The sequence below is a fragment of the Lepeophtheirus salmonis genome, chromosome 11 (genome assembly GCF_016086655.4).
Source record: "Lepeophtheirus salmonis chromosome 11, UVic_Lsal_1.4, whole genome shotgun sequence".
Taxonomy (NCBI): Eukaryota; Metazoa; Arthropoda; class Copepoda; order Siphonostomatoida; family Caligidae; genus Lepeophtheirus; species Lepeophtheirus salmonis.
Genome location: NC_052141.2, coordinates 13,373,429 through 13,392,917, shown reverse-complemented (window position 1 = coordinate 13,392,917; position 19,489 = coordinate 13,373,429). Strand labels below are relative to the sequence as shown.

At 31.1% G+C, this 19,489-nt stretch overlaps 1 protein-coding gene across 6 annotated transcripts in view; it reads right to left on the bottom strand.

Annotated features, from left to right (window-relative positions):
* LOC121126248 (band 7 protein AGAP004871) overlaps positions 1–19,489 on the bottom strand; it is a 456,073-nt gene that overhangs the window by 38,927 nt on the left and 397,657 nt on the right. For all 6 annotated transcript variants that reach the window (XM_071891665.1, XM_071891663.1, XM_071891664.1 and 3 more), the window contains 2 exons: positions 13,760–13,860; positions 810–1,063 (listed from right to left, as the gene is read on the bottom strand). In XM_071891665.1, coding sequence (XP_071747766.1) covers positions 810–1,063; positions 13,760–13,860 — 355 coding nt within the window. The remainder of the gene's footprint in view (positions 1–809; positions 1,064–13,759; positions 13,861–19,489) is intronic.

Below are 19,489 nucleotides of genomic sequence, written 5' to 3'. Positions count from 1 at the left end.
CTTGTTCTAAATTTATTAATGTTTTAATCAGAGTGTAAAGATTCATTCCCTGAAAATTAAGCTCATTTTATAATGAAACCCGTTGTCAGGGGAGCATATGAAAATAATATATATTTCTTTATGATACTATGAAAATTCCCTGAGGAGGAAAATTGCCCAAGAAAGAAAACTGCAGGAGGTGGACACATACAATTTTATCCAAAGAGTGCATTAGAATATTAAGGTATTTTTAGCTTATTTTCTTTAATTCAATACATTTTGTAAATAATCCAAAATGTAATTCAAAAAACCAAAATGTCTCTAAGACAAAACTTTTATAGATTTAATTTTATAGGGCAATTTGTCTGTTCAGTACCAACTAAAAATTAGGCTGTTTGTTGACAATTATCCGCTTTGGTATTTTTTTGTACCGTTTTTTATCGTCACCGGTATTTTTGCTGGCATTAATTTTGTCCTATATTTTTGCCTCAAGGAGATTTGGTCCCATGATACACTCACCACCTTTTTATAGCGGTTCGATCTTTACTATTGTTTATTTTGATCAGATTAATTATCGATAGGAAAAAAAAAGGACAATACTGACAAAATAATTAATACAGCTATAAAGTTCGTCCGATAAATAAAAAGACAACAAATATTTCTTCGGGACAAAACTACTTCAGAACCCTTTTTTATACATAAAATATCCCCGATGATTGTATTTATTCCATGGAATCTCCTAAGTAAATTACCCACGAAATCTTACTCAGGTTAAAAAGTATCTTTTTGCTAGCTATAATGAGATATATAACATATAAAAATCAGTTTACCTGTAGTCCTCAATGTTATTTGTAGCCATGGTAGGATTGGAGACACGATAGTAAACAACAGCGTCGACGCTAACTGTGACGGAATCCCTGGATAGAACTTCTTGAGGAGGAACATCAAAAGACACCGTTCGAAGATCCACCTTTTTGTATGAGTCCACACAAGGCATGATAAAAAATAGTCCAGGGCCTTTGGCTCCACCAGCTCGGAGACGACCCAGTCGAAAAACAACGGCTCGTTCATACTCTTGTACTACCTAAAAAAACAAACAGGGGACACTTGGTGGTTAAATATGTTTTACTTACATAGTCGCTTGCATAATTTGAGCAAATATTATTATTTACTTTGTTGCAATAAATATTATTAAATACGCAGTAAGCCATCATTAATTTTTTCGATAGTAAAGTATTTATGTATTTAAAATAGGGGGAGGGGAATCAAAATTAATTAATACATTAATGTCTATTATTACTATAATCGATAGCACAATAAACAATTTTGGAGAAGCTCTTAATAGGAAAATTTATGTATGCTCAAAATATCCGCAAAATATTCATGGTTTTGTAGATAAATAAATATGCTTGTATGTATTACCAGAGGTTTATAAAATGGTGCCTAGTACTTTTGCCTTAAACTATTGTTCCTTAGGAAATTTTGCATCAAGGACATTTTGCCTTAAAATATAAACAAATGACGTTATACGTCGTTATGGTTTATTTTAATTGTTTTGACGTTCCTTTTAAGCATTTAAAGAAAAATATCTAATGTTTATTACTATAAAACGCAATAAATGGTTATTTTTTCTTGGAAAAATGATGGAAGTATACTCTTGCCTCTTATATAATTGTATGTTAATCCATGAGTCTTTCTAATGTAAATAATCCATTATGTCTAATGATGATTAATAATAGAGAAGTGATTAGCACTTCTTCCGTTCGAATTCTTGTCGTGATTAATTAATTTTGTTTTTTCTTATTGTAGTAATAAAATTAACAAAATCTATTGCTATTGAGGGGGTACACTTTTTCGATGGAGTGTGAAACACCGAGATCTCTTATACAGGCCTTCATGGACTTAAGGAAATTTGCCTGGGTGGTTTTCTTAAGCTCCTCCGCGTCTAGTTTGGCTTTTTGACGGAGCCCTTCTCTACTCCAACGTTTCGGACGTTTTTGACGGCGTAGACAGTAGTCCTGAAGACGTCCAACTGCTTGAAGTGTAAGCATAGAAATTCACCGATCACGTTAAAGTTTCATTTTGTCGACTTGTACGTAAGCTAAGCTTTATAATTTAATATATCTGAATATGTATTAATGTTAATCACTCAACCTTAATTAGTTATTGTATTAGTAAGTTTTCAGATTTTAAATTAAACACCAGGTACATACATAGTGATATTTGAATTTCTTTCCTTTCTCTCACGGCTGCTTGCAGCTGATCTAATAAAATATCATGATACCTAAGTTGCTCTCGTTCTATAAATTATTCGATTGGTCAGGATTAAAACGTTAATTTTCGTTTTTTAAACCTATACATACCGGGAGGTCATATTCTATGCATCAATATGTACGCCATTGATTTATTTTGAAGTAAGGACCGATTGTCAAGAACCTTTTTTAGTCTTTTAGAAAAACAGTTTATTAGGAGCAAGAAGTAAATTATCAACATCTAAGTTATGAGTTATTTACAAATACATAAGTAGTATCATAAATGCGTTTATTTATGAGTGTAATGGTGATATACATGATGGACAAGTGGTTGATACTCATTAATAATTTTTTTTTACTTAAAGCTCTTTTTATACACCGATTTGGACGGATATTTCAACCAAGACCGATATGTCAGACTTTTTGTTGAAGTTTTATGGTTTCAAACAAATTTATCCTATGACTTAGTACACATATGTCTTTATTGTAGGTAAATGCTCACAATTTTGGAAGACAACTGACATAACTATCAATTCATATATAGAATCCATCTACACGACACCGTTTGATGCAGTGTATTTTCCTTTCAAAAGTTAGCTTTTTTAAAGATATAAAGTAGGTTACTCTACTTATTATGAATTAATAGGATCTGGATTTTTATAGTCTACATCAATCAAGTAACTTCTATTATAATTAATGTCATTCTATACTCAGTCATTGAGTACAATTCAATTCCAATAATAATAAATAACGATTTTCTAAATCAGGGTTTCTCAAACTTTTCAGTCAGTCACCTTTACAAAGTACATAAAATCTCAATGTACCCCATTGTAAAAAATAATTAAATTTAACTGTAAATGTATTGTGTATTTAGACCAACAAGACATGAACAGAGCTTAATACAAACTGTAAATTATAATAGCTTCAACCTCTAAAAAAAAGGTTCACAAGCTTTTTTGACCGCTCAAGTAACACAAGAACCCAGAAATAAGATAAGGAAAACTCAAATGAAGTGTATCAAGTTGGTTGCAGCTTCATTTAACAGTTAGTAATGTTCACTTCTTATGGGGGTTTTCTTTTTAGAATATGATCCATGATTTTGTTACATGTTCCTTGTTCTTTGTGAAATTAAATGTATTTCCGCGGTTAAATGTTAAAACAATATTATTTGCACTGCCGTCAAGCTGATCCTGATATTGACAATTATTACTTGAGACAGATTTTTACAGTTCATTTGATATTTTTATTTATCTAAAATTGCATCATTTCATATATAAATACGAGAGGGATCAGAAAAGATTCCGACCTCAACATGAAGATGGTAGTACTCTTAAATAAAAACTGGTCACATCTATCTAACCTCTGCTGACAGATATTCAACAAATTTTAAGCCATTTTTGTTTTTCTCCCAATTCCTGATGTATGACTTGTACAAATATGATTTATACAACACATTCCACTTCATATGACGTCATTGTACGCCACTGTGAACAATTTTAAAATAAATGACACTAACAATTAATCTACCTATATATCAAATTTTAAATGATGCTATTTTTTTGAAAAACGGAACAAGAACTAAACATTCTAACATGATTTAATTAATCAAGTTCACTTAAACCCCTAACAATCTTCTACCAATCCAAGATTTGCGGATCGACTCCAAACACTAGTATTTGGTTTTTGTTTTTTTTTAATTTTTTTACAAGTTCAATTGACAAATAAAAATATATCTTAAATCAAAGACACTCTTTGGTACTATCTCAATGTTGGGATTCTTTTTATTTGTGCCTAGATATGAATAACAAAATGATACGTACAAAGAATGATTTAAAAAAATCAAGCACGCCAACATTAATATTTTGTTTCCAAATACTCAACAACATAGGCACAAAGCATACCCAAAACAAAAACACCGCATAATCGGTAGATTAAATTTAAAAAGTTGTAAGGCTATAATGAGTCAGTGTGTTCTTTTAATGGAATTAAATCCAATTTTGCCTTAATTGTTCCTCATTCTATAACGAAAGAAGGATAGTACTATGTAGAGCAATGAAAGTCGTGTGTATTTTTTGCATGTCAGAAAAAAGAAACCGAAAATCATCATACTGACGCTTACAATTTGAAGAATATATAGGAAGAGAGAAGAAATAATGCTCATGAGTCTTCATTAGATCAGCTACAATCAGGTGGAACAAAAGAGGAAGAAGATAAGGACAACGTAGGCTGGAATTATTTGAATCTTGATCCTCAATTCTACTCCAAGTCCAACAAGGACTTACAATTTTAATTATGCAGCAAATCCTCAGGGTGACTCTCCGTCTTTTATGAGTACACTTAAATGTCCAATCATGTTTTGAATATTATTGAATGTAGTGGAAAAGGAAATTCACTCCTTCGGAATTAAATAGAAATGACAACAGCGTGACAAAAGAAAATGCATTCTTCTGATTATCAATTCTGAAAAAAAAAGAAAGGAAAACAGGCAAGCTAATAAATACAGGCATGAGGTTTTATTAGTGTAGCAGCAAGCCGCTATGTGGTGAAGGAAATAAAGACAAACCACACTCCGTATCTTGCAATTATATACCGGGAACCTCATTGAAATCCGAAGACTTACAAATTCAATCGACGAATTTCGGTATGCGTATTCCAGGCAGTAAGGCGTCTCTAGGATAATTGTCTACGCCATGAGCAACTTCGAAACGTTGTAAAGAAAGAAGATCTCTTTCAAAAACACCATACTGGGCCCGGAGGAGTTAAAGAAAACATGCCTTGCCAATCCCCTCAAGTCCATGAAAGCCTATGAAAAGGATTTCAGAGTATCACAACAGACTATCTCAAGATAGCTGGGAAGAAAGATACTTATGGGGGTGAAGAGGCCGCTCTTGAAACGAGCAATCATCTCTTTTGTTGCAATAATCTTTTGAATGAGTCTTTGGAGTTCTTTCGAACTCTTTTTTCACAGTTATGGGCCTCCTACAGCTCTGAGCTCTGATGCTAGCCCTCTCGACAACCCCTTTTGCTTGCATGTCGAGGGTAAGGCCTGTTCGTGCATCACCCGAACAGTGATGCCCCCAAAACCCCTTTCAGCCAGCTGTGGGACGCCATGACAGAGGACTACATCCTCTTGACAAATTCTGATCCGATTAATAAGTTTGTCTTTGGTGTTGAGGGGGATTCGGGATGGTGTCTCGTAAGATTAGGCCACAAAAAAACAACAACATCGGATTCAGATCAGGCAAGTTTGGAGGACAAGAAGCCGGCAAGATGAAGTTGTTTGGGAGCCATTTAATACTTTTTATCAATATGGGGTAGGGAGCCGAGTCCTTTAGAGGCCTCAAATTATAAGGATTCCAAGGAGGTCTCTGTACCTTTTCCGATTATTTTGGAGAACGAATTCGTCAATTTATTCTATTTTTCCAACTAGTGCATGTTTGAACAAGCTATCGAATAAATAAAAACTCCATCTTATTTCCTGCGTTTGCCCAAGAGAGCGAGTGCAAAAGTGGCGGCATAGATAGCTTCCACACTCCATATTATCTAAATTTATATTTTGTCTTTTTTTTTGTATTTTTTTTGTTAAAGTAAGATTCCATTAAAAAAGTGAAAAATCGTTACTTGCAGAATGATCATATCATAAAACACATTTAGTTTTTGTAAACTGTATGGAAACTATGAGAGAGAAAGAGAAAGTGTGGCAGCATCATCTCATTCCTTCTATATTTCCCCTCTCTGCCATTTAAAAGTAATTTGAGAATCTAATCAAACTTTTTGATCATAAAATAAATAAAACAAAACATAATACATATACAAAACTATCTTAGTAAAATATATTCGACAGAGTAGTTTGATCTGTTAGTAAATGGGGCCAGAACATTATTATAGTCTATTACTATACAGATACATATTTAGCTGTGTTTACATATTGTGAAAATTGTAGAAGAGTTTATCTCTCTAGAGGAAATAGTAATTTATATGAGATGATTAGTAACACTTTAGAGAGTCTCTCTTATTTAATGACAGTGTGCGTCATCAATTTGATCAAGAACAATATTTACATACTATTAAGAGTATTTTCTACAATAGTAATACCTTATAATATCATCAATCTTTCTTAAAATCTCCTCTTTCTTCAGCCACTATGGTCTCCACTCTGGGCCAGAGGGCCTTGCACAACATGATGACGTAGTCATTGGACGGCCAACTCCTTCTTAACAGAGGCTTTTGGGAATCAACGTTGCTGTGGGGGACTTTGCAGTCCTTTCTCTCCACAAAACCCCATAGTCCAGTGGGGAGCAATCTGGTGGTTGGGAAGGGATCTATTTCAAAGGCTACACAGGTCAAGATGTCTTCAGTGACAGTTTTGTTTTGTCTTAGACTTTCTATTTTCCTGACAAGGCTCTTACCGTAGTTAATGACCCTTTTCACCTTACTTCATCCCACAGCTAATCAAATGAAACGTCATTGTAGCTAAGCTGGCCTCCTCTCAAATTGTCATGGTTACAGTATTAATTTTCGGAAGTTTCTCTTTTGAAACTTCCGAAAATGTGGTCTAAAATGTCTGAGGTAGGGAAATAAAGATGCGTCATTATTGCAACATAAATTTGCATAGTTAACCCATTACTTCTCACACGTACATATATGTACATTAAAATTACATTTCTTGAAATTATGTTTGTAGCTATAAACAGGACTAAAAGGATCCTTTACTTTGATTGTATATATACATGATGACCACCTCAACAATAATTATTACTTGATTCTTTTTCTTTTTTAAAAAAATTGTGCACAATCTGTACCGTATTGTTTCTAGATCTTTGCATTATGGATTTTTCTGAAGCAAAGTTGAACATTCTGAGCTTTAAAAGAAATAGACATACACTTTCTTATTGATTTTAATGTTTTAAAATTAGGTATTGATATGTGCCTAATAGAATAATTTTTTTTGCTACAGTTTTATTTAATAATTACTATTATTTATTCTAGTCTAAATTTCGTGCATTCCCACATATATGTAATTTTGGGAAGGAACCCCAAATATCTTATTTTCCCAACACTCTTTTGCAAATGTTTTAATTTTTGAAGTTTATCTTAAGAAACCTAAACATCAAATAATTAGCATCGATGCTGAAATTAATTGTATCTAATAATTATGGAAATTAAAATTTGAATCTTCAAAAGATTCTTTCATTTTTGGAGGATAATCTTCCAGATGTATATACACATGTGTAAGTAATTTCATTCGAGGATCCTTATTAGCAAACCGATCAAAATAGGGATAACGAAGAAGTAATTGAGAAATATCCCAATTGTCTTCGAAAAGGTTTGTTGAACTTCGATACTGAACCTTGTACTCATCATCAAGATAACTGAGACGAAAATGAAAAGCCCAATTTCGATTAAACTCAACACATGTTTTAAAAAAAACAAGTAAATGTAAACATAGATGTCTATCAGATGTTTTTTCCCCCTATTTGTAGACAAATAGAACGATATATCCCTCTTTCAATTGATAATTGAAAGCTAAAACGAAATAAAAATATTATTAAAAAAACATTCCCCGTTCAAATATAGCATCCAATGTAAAATTCCACCACATAAAAATTCAATAACTTAAAAATTCCATATGATACCAATTCTACCACAACTACTTATTTCTTTTTGAAATTATTCATAGTCGATTCTTGTACAAAAAAAAAAAAAATATAAGTGTAGACGAAACGATATGCCCACTCAAACAATCCAATCTTTAGTCAGAAGGTGAATAGAGATAAAATTTGAGGAAGTGATGCCATCATGTACATTTTAGCTATCTCAAAGCAACACAAAAGAATATGTACTGAAAAAGATGGGAAGAACCAACTAATATCTTAAATAAAAAGGTGATGTCTACAAATATATTTGATGAATGTCTACTGTAGCACATTTTTCCAACAACAACTATCCAAATCTCTACGATCCCATTTGAAAAGTTTCAATTCTCTTTAAAACCATAATCAGAACTGCAAAAAAAAAATGTAGAAACGTCTGAATATATTTTTGTGGATAAATTGATGGTACAATACTTTTGACGCCACAGTATAGAAACATACGCCAAATCAAAGACAACACTATTTTTAAGCTTCACCTTCCGGTGGGTTTCTTCATTCCATTTCTTATGAAGGAGTCAAAACACAATAAAATGTATATGAATTGAAACAAAGGAGGGATTTTGTTTAGGGACTAACCGAAAAAGAACACATATGGAAAGGTGGTCATAGATAACCTTTTTATTATTTTTAGCCTCATGGACAACTTTAGAGATCAAAACATGTTGGATTACTAGCTAGTGTTAGATCTAATATACTTAATTTAAATTCCATCCCATCAAAAAAGGAATCAATGAAAAGAAAGGAAGCAAAGTCCACGTTTTACAATAATGATAAAGTAATCATATATTGAAAGGACGCCAGACCAGTTTATATTGCAAACAATTTTACAGAAAAAGATTCAATTGCAAAGTGCAATAAATATTCAGGAGATCCGAATAATTTTTTTGAAGAAAACCAACTTCATTTTTGAAAAAATTTAAAACACCACTATGGAGGGGTTGACCTATCAGATAATATGTTTTCAAACTATGCTATTGCTAGTTTACAAAGAAAGAAAGAAATGTTATTGGTTATTTTCTTATTAATTTTGAAATGATGCGAAAATGGTTTAAGTATGTCTTTTTGAAAGAAATAATAGTGTTATTTTAAATTCAAATTAGAAACAAAATGTTTTAGAAATTAATTTGACACGAGTATGTTCAAACTCCTAGGTAACCAATCATGGTGAAAATATCCACAGCATTATTTTACACAAACTTAAAGCAAAAAACAAGTCTTTTTTCAGTACTTTACAACAATGTAGGGGCTGTAATTGTCAAAACAAATAAACGAAATGTTTGTGCATCTTGTTTGTCAAGATACACACATACAAGCAAAAAGTGTGACGTAGGCTTTTGTGCTAATTGTTATGAAAAATACCGTATTAAACACTTGTAAATAATTTTTATCAATGAATTGAAGATTTTTTTTTTTTAATTTATCGTAATAAAGTTAACTTGGGAAAAAGAATACAAAATCATTCATAAAACTCATTCGTAGAATCAAATGAATCAGAAACACCTTTACAATTTTATATGTCCCACTTTACTAACAAAGGCTTAAACAATTGATAAAAATTGAAGACTATAATAATTACATTTATTTGATCTAGTTTTTTCTCCAATATTTCCTGTATTCATTTGACAATGATGGAGTGATTTGAATCTTAAGTCAGAAATTCCCATTTACACTGTGTCCTTACAATTTGAGATTATGTGAGTTATTGCATATTGATTGTATAGAGGGCACCCTATTAGCCATCCTTGTATATCCCTCAGTCTCTTTCCCGTAATTTATTAGTGATGACGACACTTAAAGATAAAATTGATCGTTAACAGCTGCTGAGTGACGAGTGCGCTGCTCAAATGCTCGAGTTCAGAGCTTTCATTCTTCAAAGTGCATACATAATGTGTATATATTTCACCAAATAATAAAGTTTCATTGATTTTATGCAAATTGATTGGATAAGAGAGTAGTACCCTATTAGGCAGTTTTGTACAACAAATAGTTAATATTATGTAATTCATTAGTGATGATAAAACTTTGAGATAACATTTATCTTTAAGGGATGTTGAGTGGCGAGTTCTTTAAAGTATTCATTGTAGCAAATCAAAATAGCTCTAGTATTTTTTTGAAAAATGATGGAGTAAGGGACGCCCTAAAGCCAATTCTTATACATCAAATAGTTTTTATAACTTTATATACATATATAAATATTAATGTGCTCGCATTAGTCTGCAAAAAACGATGCATGCGTATGTTGGTAAACTACTTTTAACTATAAGTAGCGCTTAGCCCCCCTTTTTAAACAGTATATCTTGACAATTAAAGTTTTTTGTTGTAACAAACTACGACTTCAACCTAGACTGAGGGAACGTTGAATGAAAAGTTATAATTACACATTTACAAATGCCCTGATATACATATGTATATTTTTTTTGTATACATACATAAATTGGAACATTGGCTTTCCTAAAGTTAAGAACTTTTGTTTATGTACTAATATACATATATTTATAGCCAGACAGTAGATCGATAAGTTCCTTTCTTTGTGTTTCGCACGTCCTAACCTTTATTGTATCACACCACTTTATCTCCAAGAAGAAACAAACAAAAAAAGCCGGAAATAATCTGGTAGTTAGCCAAATAAGACAATTACACCAACTGCTATTTATCTAATAAGACATCCCAGAATATCATCCTCATATTATTTTTAAAATAAATTTAATATATATTTCATTATATTAAAATTCTGCATAATATTTATTCAATACTGAACCATTACATTTCTTAGATATCTTTAATTAAAAGCGTAGCTATGCATTTGTATTTGACCTCGTACGGATCCAACGTTGCCATTGTTCTAGTTCTTGTTGACTACTTTTAATTTATATTCTCTGAATGCATTCTTGGCCGAAAAATGTCCTCACTTTTGGAGTCCGGATTTTTGCCTGCAATAAGGGCGGATCTGAAACCATACACTTTCTATCTCTGGGGATCAAACATGGAACCTAAGACAATTATCATTCGTCTGTGGAGGCCATGAATAAGCCCATTACTCGTTTAACGGCAAAGCTGGATCCATACGGGATTGTAAGGGCCTGCCAATCCTTCCGACACCTTGTGGCTGAGGCTATCAAAAGAGGCAGATATCATTAGGAACCATTGGATGCCATTAAATGTTTTGCTTTCCGAAATATATTTATACTTCTACCCCCATCTAGTTTTTTCGTTTTATGCCTTCAAAGATTTGTCCAATTTATCTGGACCAGGCTTTAGGTACGGGGTTAATAAAAGACTAGGAAAGGTTACATTGTTATTGCGGTGAAATACCATTTATATATATATAAATTTGTGCTTGTTAGGCATAATTTATTGTCAATGCATACACTGAATAATTTGTAAGCTATGAGTCGTAGAGACAATAATGTGTGTGATACTTGATTTTCTCTGCAAAAAGTCAAACAGAGGCTTTGTCCTTTTTCAAATGCTCATGATAGATTAATATATGTTCAATGTTTAATTTCATAAACTACGTAAAATAAAACTATAATGGCCATTCGATAGAGTACAAAACCTTTGTCTAAAATCAACTAGATATATGTATCTTAATTTGTTCCAAAGTTATGGTGGATTATGCGTTATTTTTGTACGTTTTCATGATCTCTCAAAATTTAATGTCATCTTGCAAAGATCCTTATTATAGTCGTCTTCTTACCAAGTTTAGGAAAAATCGATTTTTAATTTTTGCAGTAATTCTGGTAACGAACAAACAACCAGACGGAAAAACATACCCTCTGCTCAACTTTGTTGAGCAGAGGGTATGAGGCTTATATTACTGAAATAATAAAATATGGGAATTTCCTCTAAGTATAAAATTCAGAGGCATCCATGGAAGTGGGATCCTAGTAGAGAAACTTTACTACATAAATTCAAATAAAAATCTTTAGTTTGGAGTCGATATCTCACAATTCATTAAATATTTTTATTATGTCCAGTTCGATTCCTCAGATTTCTATACAGCTCATTTCGTTCACAGTTATATTCTTGTTGATTTGAGTCTTTGGAATTATCTTGAGTGCAATTGAAATTAATCATAAAAATCAAAAATAATATGGCTATATTGCAAAAATTACTTAGAGGTATTAGGGCACCACATTAAATGATCGGCTCTAACATAGTCCGTGTAGTTCAATCACACTTTTCTACCCGGTTCCAAAAAAAAAAAAAAAAAAAAAAATACTCGAAAAAAAAGCAAGCTTCAATGATGTTTCTCAAAATTGAGCGTGGATTTTACTTGTACTCTTCGACATAATATAAAAAATTTGTTCAATCAGTTATTTTTATTAACCAATTGAGTATACTGAAAATTGTGTTTGAAATAGTCAAAATTCATTGTCATATTAAAAAAATGAGAAATTGATATAATTTATAGTTGAAAGGGGCCAATTTAAGTTTATTGACTCAAATAAAGGTTTTAAACTATATCTATAATTCTGGAATGTTTTTACTCATCCCAGAAATTAAAATATCAAGTCTATAATTGACTCAAATATGACGGTCGTTTGAAAAGTCCGTGCAAAGTCCGACAGAGGGCACTACTTTTGTATATAGAGGAGATGTTTACTTAGTAGCATCTCTTGGAAGAACACACAGCTACTTTCGGCCAGAGCGGTATATTTCTTTCTAATTGACTTTGGTTTGAATGGAAGAAGGGGAGTGATTTTTAAAAATGGACGAAAAATAATTTTGTGAGTTGATTAAACGTTACTTTATGTAAGGCAAAAAGAAACTTGATTAACAATATGGGGAGTCTGCAACTTCAATTAGAACAGCTTATAAGAGGTTTCTAATTTTTCGGATTGACCATATGGGCACAAGTGGTGTTAAACATTCTGGATGCCCACTTGAGGTTACTACTCCATAAATCATTGATAGAATCCATGATATGATAATGGACGATAGAAGAGTGAAGGAGCATAAGATTGCTAGTTCTGTGGACATCTCGAGTTGGAATCTTATTTCCATTAATTTTGTAACTACAACTGCTGAAGTGTGAGCATACGCATTGTCGTAACGGAAAATGACTTTTTTGCTGGCCAATGGTGGTAGTTTTACCCTTTTTCAGATAGTCGATAAGGATTATTCCTGTCAAATCCAAGAGACATTCGTATTAATCTTTCTGTCCGATTCCTCGATTCCAACGAATGCCAAACGGAAAGAAAAGGACCAAGAGATGCTACTTATTAAACACAACCTCGATACCCTCTAGTAGTTGCATCTCTCAAACTTTGCAATAATTTTTCAACCCAACCTCGTATTTGATGAAATATTGGGCTCTATTTAAATTAAGTAAATTAATATATTGTAATTTGTTTCCTCTATTTGATTTGTGTATAAAATTGTCTAGATGTTCATGATCCGTCACTCTTTCCTGTATCCCTGTGTAATATTCTACTCTGATTGCCAAAGCTGATTAATAAAATATCTCTTATAATTCTGTATACGATGTATTGATACTCATAATGGGATATATATTGAGCCAAATCATCAAAAACAATGTATTCATATAATAAGTATAACCGTGAGTGCAACTTGCTTCTCAGTCAACCATTGTAACTCATGATTGAAGTTATATTCTGAAGAAGAAGGAAATATAATATAAAATCAAAAATACTCTTATAACCCACAGCTCCAAGATATTTCCCTAAAAAAGATTTTATTTATGTATACTTAACACATAATGTAACATTTATATTTAATACGGAATTCAATTTAAAATATTTGACTTTTATTAATAAAATAATAAATAAAAATCACAATATTCAACTAATGGTAGCAGAAATATTAATTATGTACATATTTTGAAACTTTCATTGTGAAGAAAAAACTTACCTTGACGGTAACACAGAGTGAAAATGGCATTGTAATAAGTACTAGTAAGAAAGAAACCAATGTAAGGAGCATGGCACATAATCCAGGTCCCTCAGGGTCAGCTGAAATAAAGAAAAAATATTATAAGTGTGTAATCATATCATAACATTTCATTGTTTATTTATAAATACATATTTGAGAGTTTCCTGTAGGAAAAACTCGTTTTAAATTAATTTTTATCTAATTAAGCTTTTTGACTGACTTCATGAATTTTGTTTTAATTTAAGTAACTGCCATTTTTTATTTTATCAAATGAACAAATTTCCTAATAAATCTAAATGAAACTCGATCAAATAGCTTTAAGAATAATCAAAGACTTTATACTTGGATTTTAGAATACTTGATGCCAATGATAAATAGTGATATTTGAATATAATCAAAATAGTATATGCTGAAAATCCCTAAAATCTCTCCAATCTGTTTGTTATTTTCATTGAAAATATAGAAATAAGATTGGTGAACGTTGAAATAACATATTTTTAATACATTTTAGGGTCAAATATATAATAAAACTAGGCAAAAGTTTGTCCATTAAAATCTGAACACCTTGAACTTAAAAAAAAATACGTATTAGTTATTAATTAACAATTAAGTTGAACAAAATTAATGCTATCATTAGATTGGTCCCTGTGCTCTCTTCATCATTAATGTAGACGCCATTAGCGGCAATGATGACTTCCAGGTGATGGCGGAAGGCCTAACAGCTGCTTCAGATGTATTCCTTTCTAATAGTTTCCCAGTGCTGGCTGACAGTGACTCTAAGGACCAAAATGTGTTAATAAAGAGGTCAAAAGATTCAATTAAAATAACTTTGCAACAGAAAAAGATGGGTTTCTTTCGTTGCTAGAGTTGAAAGTGGCCTGTCTCCCTTTACTAGTTTCTTTCAACCTACTTTTTTGATATATCTGTCTGAACAGTCTGTTGAGAACCCCAAGATCTCTTGAATGGAACCTTATGGACTTGAATGGATTAGCCTGGGATGTTTCCTGTAACTCATTCGTGAACATTTTTGCCTATTTGACAAAGTCCTTCTTCCTCTCCAACGTTTTAGACTTACTGATGGCGTAGAATGTAGTATTGAAGATGTCCAACTGCTTGGAGAGCACAAATGCAAATTCGTCAATCACTTTTAAGAGTCAATTTCTCGACTTTCAACTGATCTAAAGAGATTAGGTTTGTTTCAAAACGAATTGTCTATGTTTTAATATGTATATCGAAATATGAATATAATTCAATCACTCAACTTTCATGAATGATTGAATTGGTAAATGTTACGACTTCAATGGACCAATAGGCATTTTGATTAAGAGTAAGGTTTAATGCTCTTTATTTGTGGATGGCCCATCCTGACATGCAATAGTTTTCATTGTTATAAAACTTACTTGTTTATCCTTATCCAAAAATGGCTGACCTTAATCATGCTGACGTCATCTGAAAACCCTCTATTAATATCTTAAACCACGTTTTTAGTTAATTATACTGGTCATCAAAAATTATATAATTTATTATATTTAATCAATATTTATATAGCAAAAAAAAAAAAAAAAATGCTTTGTCGATCCATCTCTCAAATCCACATTTTACAGCCCAACTCAGTACGTCAATGGGCTAAATTTGAATTCTGGAGATATATTTTTTATTTTCAAAAGGTTAGTATGTTTTTGTTTTCTGCAGATGTTAGCAAATGATAATAAAAAAAGAGTTGTCGTTCAACTAAATATTACGTACATAACATATACCTATAGGCAACTAAACCACTCCAAAATAACTTTATCTCCCTCTTAACTTTCATTCTCCAAACAACTTCCACCCTCATTCTATTTATCATAACTATTCACATACGAATCCATTTAGAGGAAAATGGTTTGAAATGTTTTGTTGTTTAAAAAAGGATGGATCCAGGAATATTTAAAAAAAGAATGATATACTATGTATAATAAGATAAGTTTTTTTTTTTTGATGTTGTGGTTCCACACAAATAGGGTTGGATACATTCAGTTCAAAAGCTTTGAGAAAAAATAAATAAATAATGAACTCATCATCTTTTTTTTGTGTGTGTAATGAGCGCAAATTTTTTTCGGATGTTTTTTTTTCTGTTATTTTTTTAACATGGAGGTTTACATTATATATAAAAAGCAAAGTTTTTTTTTTATAAATGCTCCTAATATTAGGTTAAGTAAATAATTCTGTGATTTTTTTCCCTAGATGTCTTTAGTGAGCTATAACTAATGATTTATACATTACATCAAAAAAAGCTTATAGTATGTTTAAAGGTTAAGCGTAGTTTTGTGTTTGGTGAAGTCAGTAGTCGATTAGAGTGTTCCAATTTGGAAGTAAAAAGTAATTATATACGACCAAAGTAAAAGGCAGAGCAGGTGGCCCAAAAAGTTTTGTGCTGTTTATGGACAAAATACAGTATTGAATGCATCAGTCAAGCGGTGCTTCCTATGGGATACGGATACATTTAATCATTTATAAAATTTGGATCAAAAAATATTATTTTAATTACTTTTATATTTACCCACATCAAATCTTTACTCATTAGACTAATGGATAGTCTACAAATATGAAATAAACTAAATTTATTTTATCCCCCTAACCATAAAAACATTTATTATCATAGGTGTGTGGTTTTTTTTTTGATAAGCTCAGACATGGATATTGCATTTATGTCAGACACTAAAAGCAATTAACAAAAATGTATATACAAATCTTCATGAATTCATAACTCTTTAAATATACCTTCTCTGTTTGATACTGAAATATGTCCTGAAAGGGAATATATTAAAGCCCCTTTCAAATGTATTTCACTACACTTTTCCTATAAAAGTAATTTATTTTCGCAGGATAGACATCATCGTATATGTAGGCCTACATACATTGAATATACTCAACAACACTAATTAACTACTATTGAATCTGCCTTGCATCAAAAGGGAAATCAATTTATACAGAAGGCAGTATCTTTCTTTTCACTTTATGATTGACAAGACGGAAATTTAAAATATGCATAAGTGGAGTGGAGTAGTTTGTAATGAAATAAAGAGTTTGGGAAGAATAAAGAGGAGAACCTTCTAGAATTAAAAAGCATTTGTATAAGGAAAATATTGTAATGCTATTTTAATTCATATATGTATAGATTTATTTTATTATACATGTTTAAAACTATTTACAGCAAAGATAGGCGAGAGTTTTTCCTTTCAAGGGAGATGTTAACAGACCCATGATTGATTAAATAATGAATAAAAAAGAAAAAAAGAGCGCACGGAGCGAGCGACCGTTTTTTCTTTCCCATTTCTGAAGGAAGTATTTTCATTACAAACATTTCATTTCTGCAAATAAGTCCCTTTAAATATTTTATTATATATGTGGTACATCAACATGAAAATAATCTTGAACGAAAATGAAAAATCCTCCCACAAAATTACTTCATATATATTTAAAACTCGTGGTGCCCGTCCTTAAGGTAAAGGGTCATTGACCTTTTACTCTGATTTTCAAGATTTTTTAAAATTATGGTAATACTAAAGATGTTGTGTTGGGCAAAAAAGGTGAAATTGTCATATTCTTGCTAAAAAAAATAATTAATATTGTAATATAAAAAACAAACACATTATTCCTTCGAAAAATGTCATCCCAACAATTTGAGAAAACGTTTTTTGTCAAATAAGTTCAAACAATCTAGGCTCAAAATTTTTTAAATAAAGAGATATCCAATAGTTTTTTTTTATGAAGCCATTTTTATAAAATTTAATTTGAAAGGATATGTAGCCCATTAAAATATTTTAAATGTCAATGTTAAAAGGTTAGATTCTTAAACCAATCCAACACTAACAACAAATTCTTTTTGTTGGAAACTAGACATCTTGAGGCTTACGGTTCTTGAATATAAAGCTGGGGTTGAAGAACTCAGCTGCTATAAAAAACGATGTGGTCAAGATGTCCTTGTTTTGAAAAACAAATTTTTATTATTATTTTCTTTTTTTTAATCAGCAGAATTAATTGATTCGCAAAGATAATATCAAAAGGAAAGAAAGAAAATCTCCCCATTGAGGTTATTATTTCGTTAATAATTTTACTGCCTTGAACTTTTCTTTACGACATCCCAATTTATAGACAGCTGAATTTGCAATCAATCTGTTTCCAAACTTATGGAATCTATTAATTTTTTTATGCTATATATGTATTAAAAATGATATCTGCAAAAGTTTACAAGCGACAATGTTAGTGATAAATATGGGATGGAATGAATTAATTGTATCTGTTTTCAATATGTCTATAAGTTAGAGGGGAGATAAAAAGAGTTAAAGAGGGACATTAAGAAATTAATGAAGGATTTATTTACAGAACATGATACATAGTACTGAGCCCTTAAATCATTTTTTTTGTAAATATGCCAAAAAACACATTTTTATTTCTGAAACAATTGTAATTAGATAACTTTCCATTACAAAACACGCATAAAATGTAATTTTTTTTTTATATTCGTTATATTACAAAATTAAAGTAGTGTCTTTCACCCGACAAACTATTCTCTCGTCAAAAAGAACGTATACAGAAGTATATTCGGTTATTTTAGGATATTCATTTTCTCTAAAAAAAAAAATAATGTATTTACAAAATCAGTATCAAAATTTTGACGAACTCCTTGTTCATATTGGCTACTACTGCCTCTAAAATGGAAGCCAACAAGGATTCAACTGTGTTATGTGCATGTTTCTTGGAATATATATATATCTCTCTCAAAAACGCTCCACACATAATAGTCCAAGGGGTTGAGATCTGTGTAGATAACAGAGCACATTTCCTTTCCACCAAACATAATACTATTAAAAATGTAGGTTTTTCCAGAATAAATCAATTCCAATTACCCGATTTGAGCAAACTGCACTAATTTAAAATTTCATATGACACCAGATCTGTTAATCTCAATTAAAGCTATCTAGCATGAATATATATGGTACTATGGCCACAAAATAATGGCTGGACGGCGTTCGTATTCGGAAGACAGAATTTTGCATTTTTTCTTTTACAGCTTCGTAAGCTGTACCAAATTAATACACATTCATAGACGTAGATCTAAGTGATACCGATATTTGTACCCTTTAAATGTGTTCCAGATTTAGAATATCTAACCAGTACGTATATTCCAATATTTCATAGGCAGATGTAAGTCAATTGCATATTTTATATTTAAATTAATGAAATAAACTAAGATACCCAAGAATTTTGAACTATAGTTAAGGAGATTTTTTTACATTTGGAGGACCTATATTGGCCCAGATATGCCCCTTTTCAAATAAAATCCCTCAATTAATTATTATCTTATGGTGGGGGTTAATTTCGCCAACTTAAAGTGAAATTTATGACGCTTTCAATAGGTTACTAAATATAATTTGCTTATATCAATTGGCATTCACTTAGAAAAGAATACAAATGTAATTTCAATTTTGAGAAGTTTATCTAAGCCTGCTTTTTTGTTGACGAGCCACATCTGTAATTTTCATCGTAAAATGAATACAATCACTAATAAATGAACAAACCTTAATTAAATTTGTTCCTTATTTTAATCCTATGTTAATAGTGCATTAATAAATTCTATTTATTCTTACTAAAAACACAAAATAGATTTAATGAATAAAAGAATGCAATATTTGAGATAGAGGACATCTAAACAAGTATGTTTAGTAT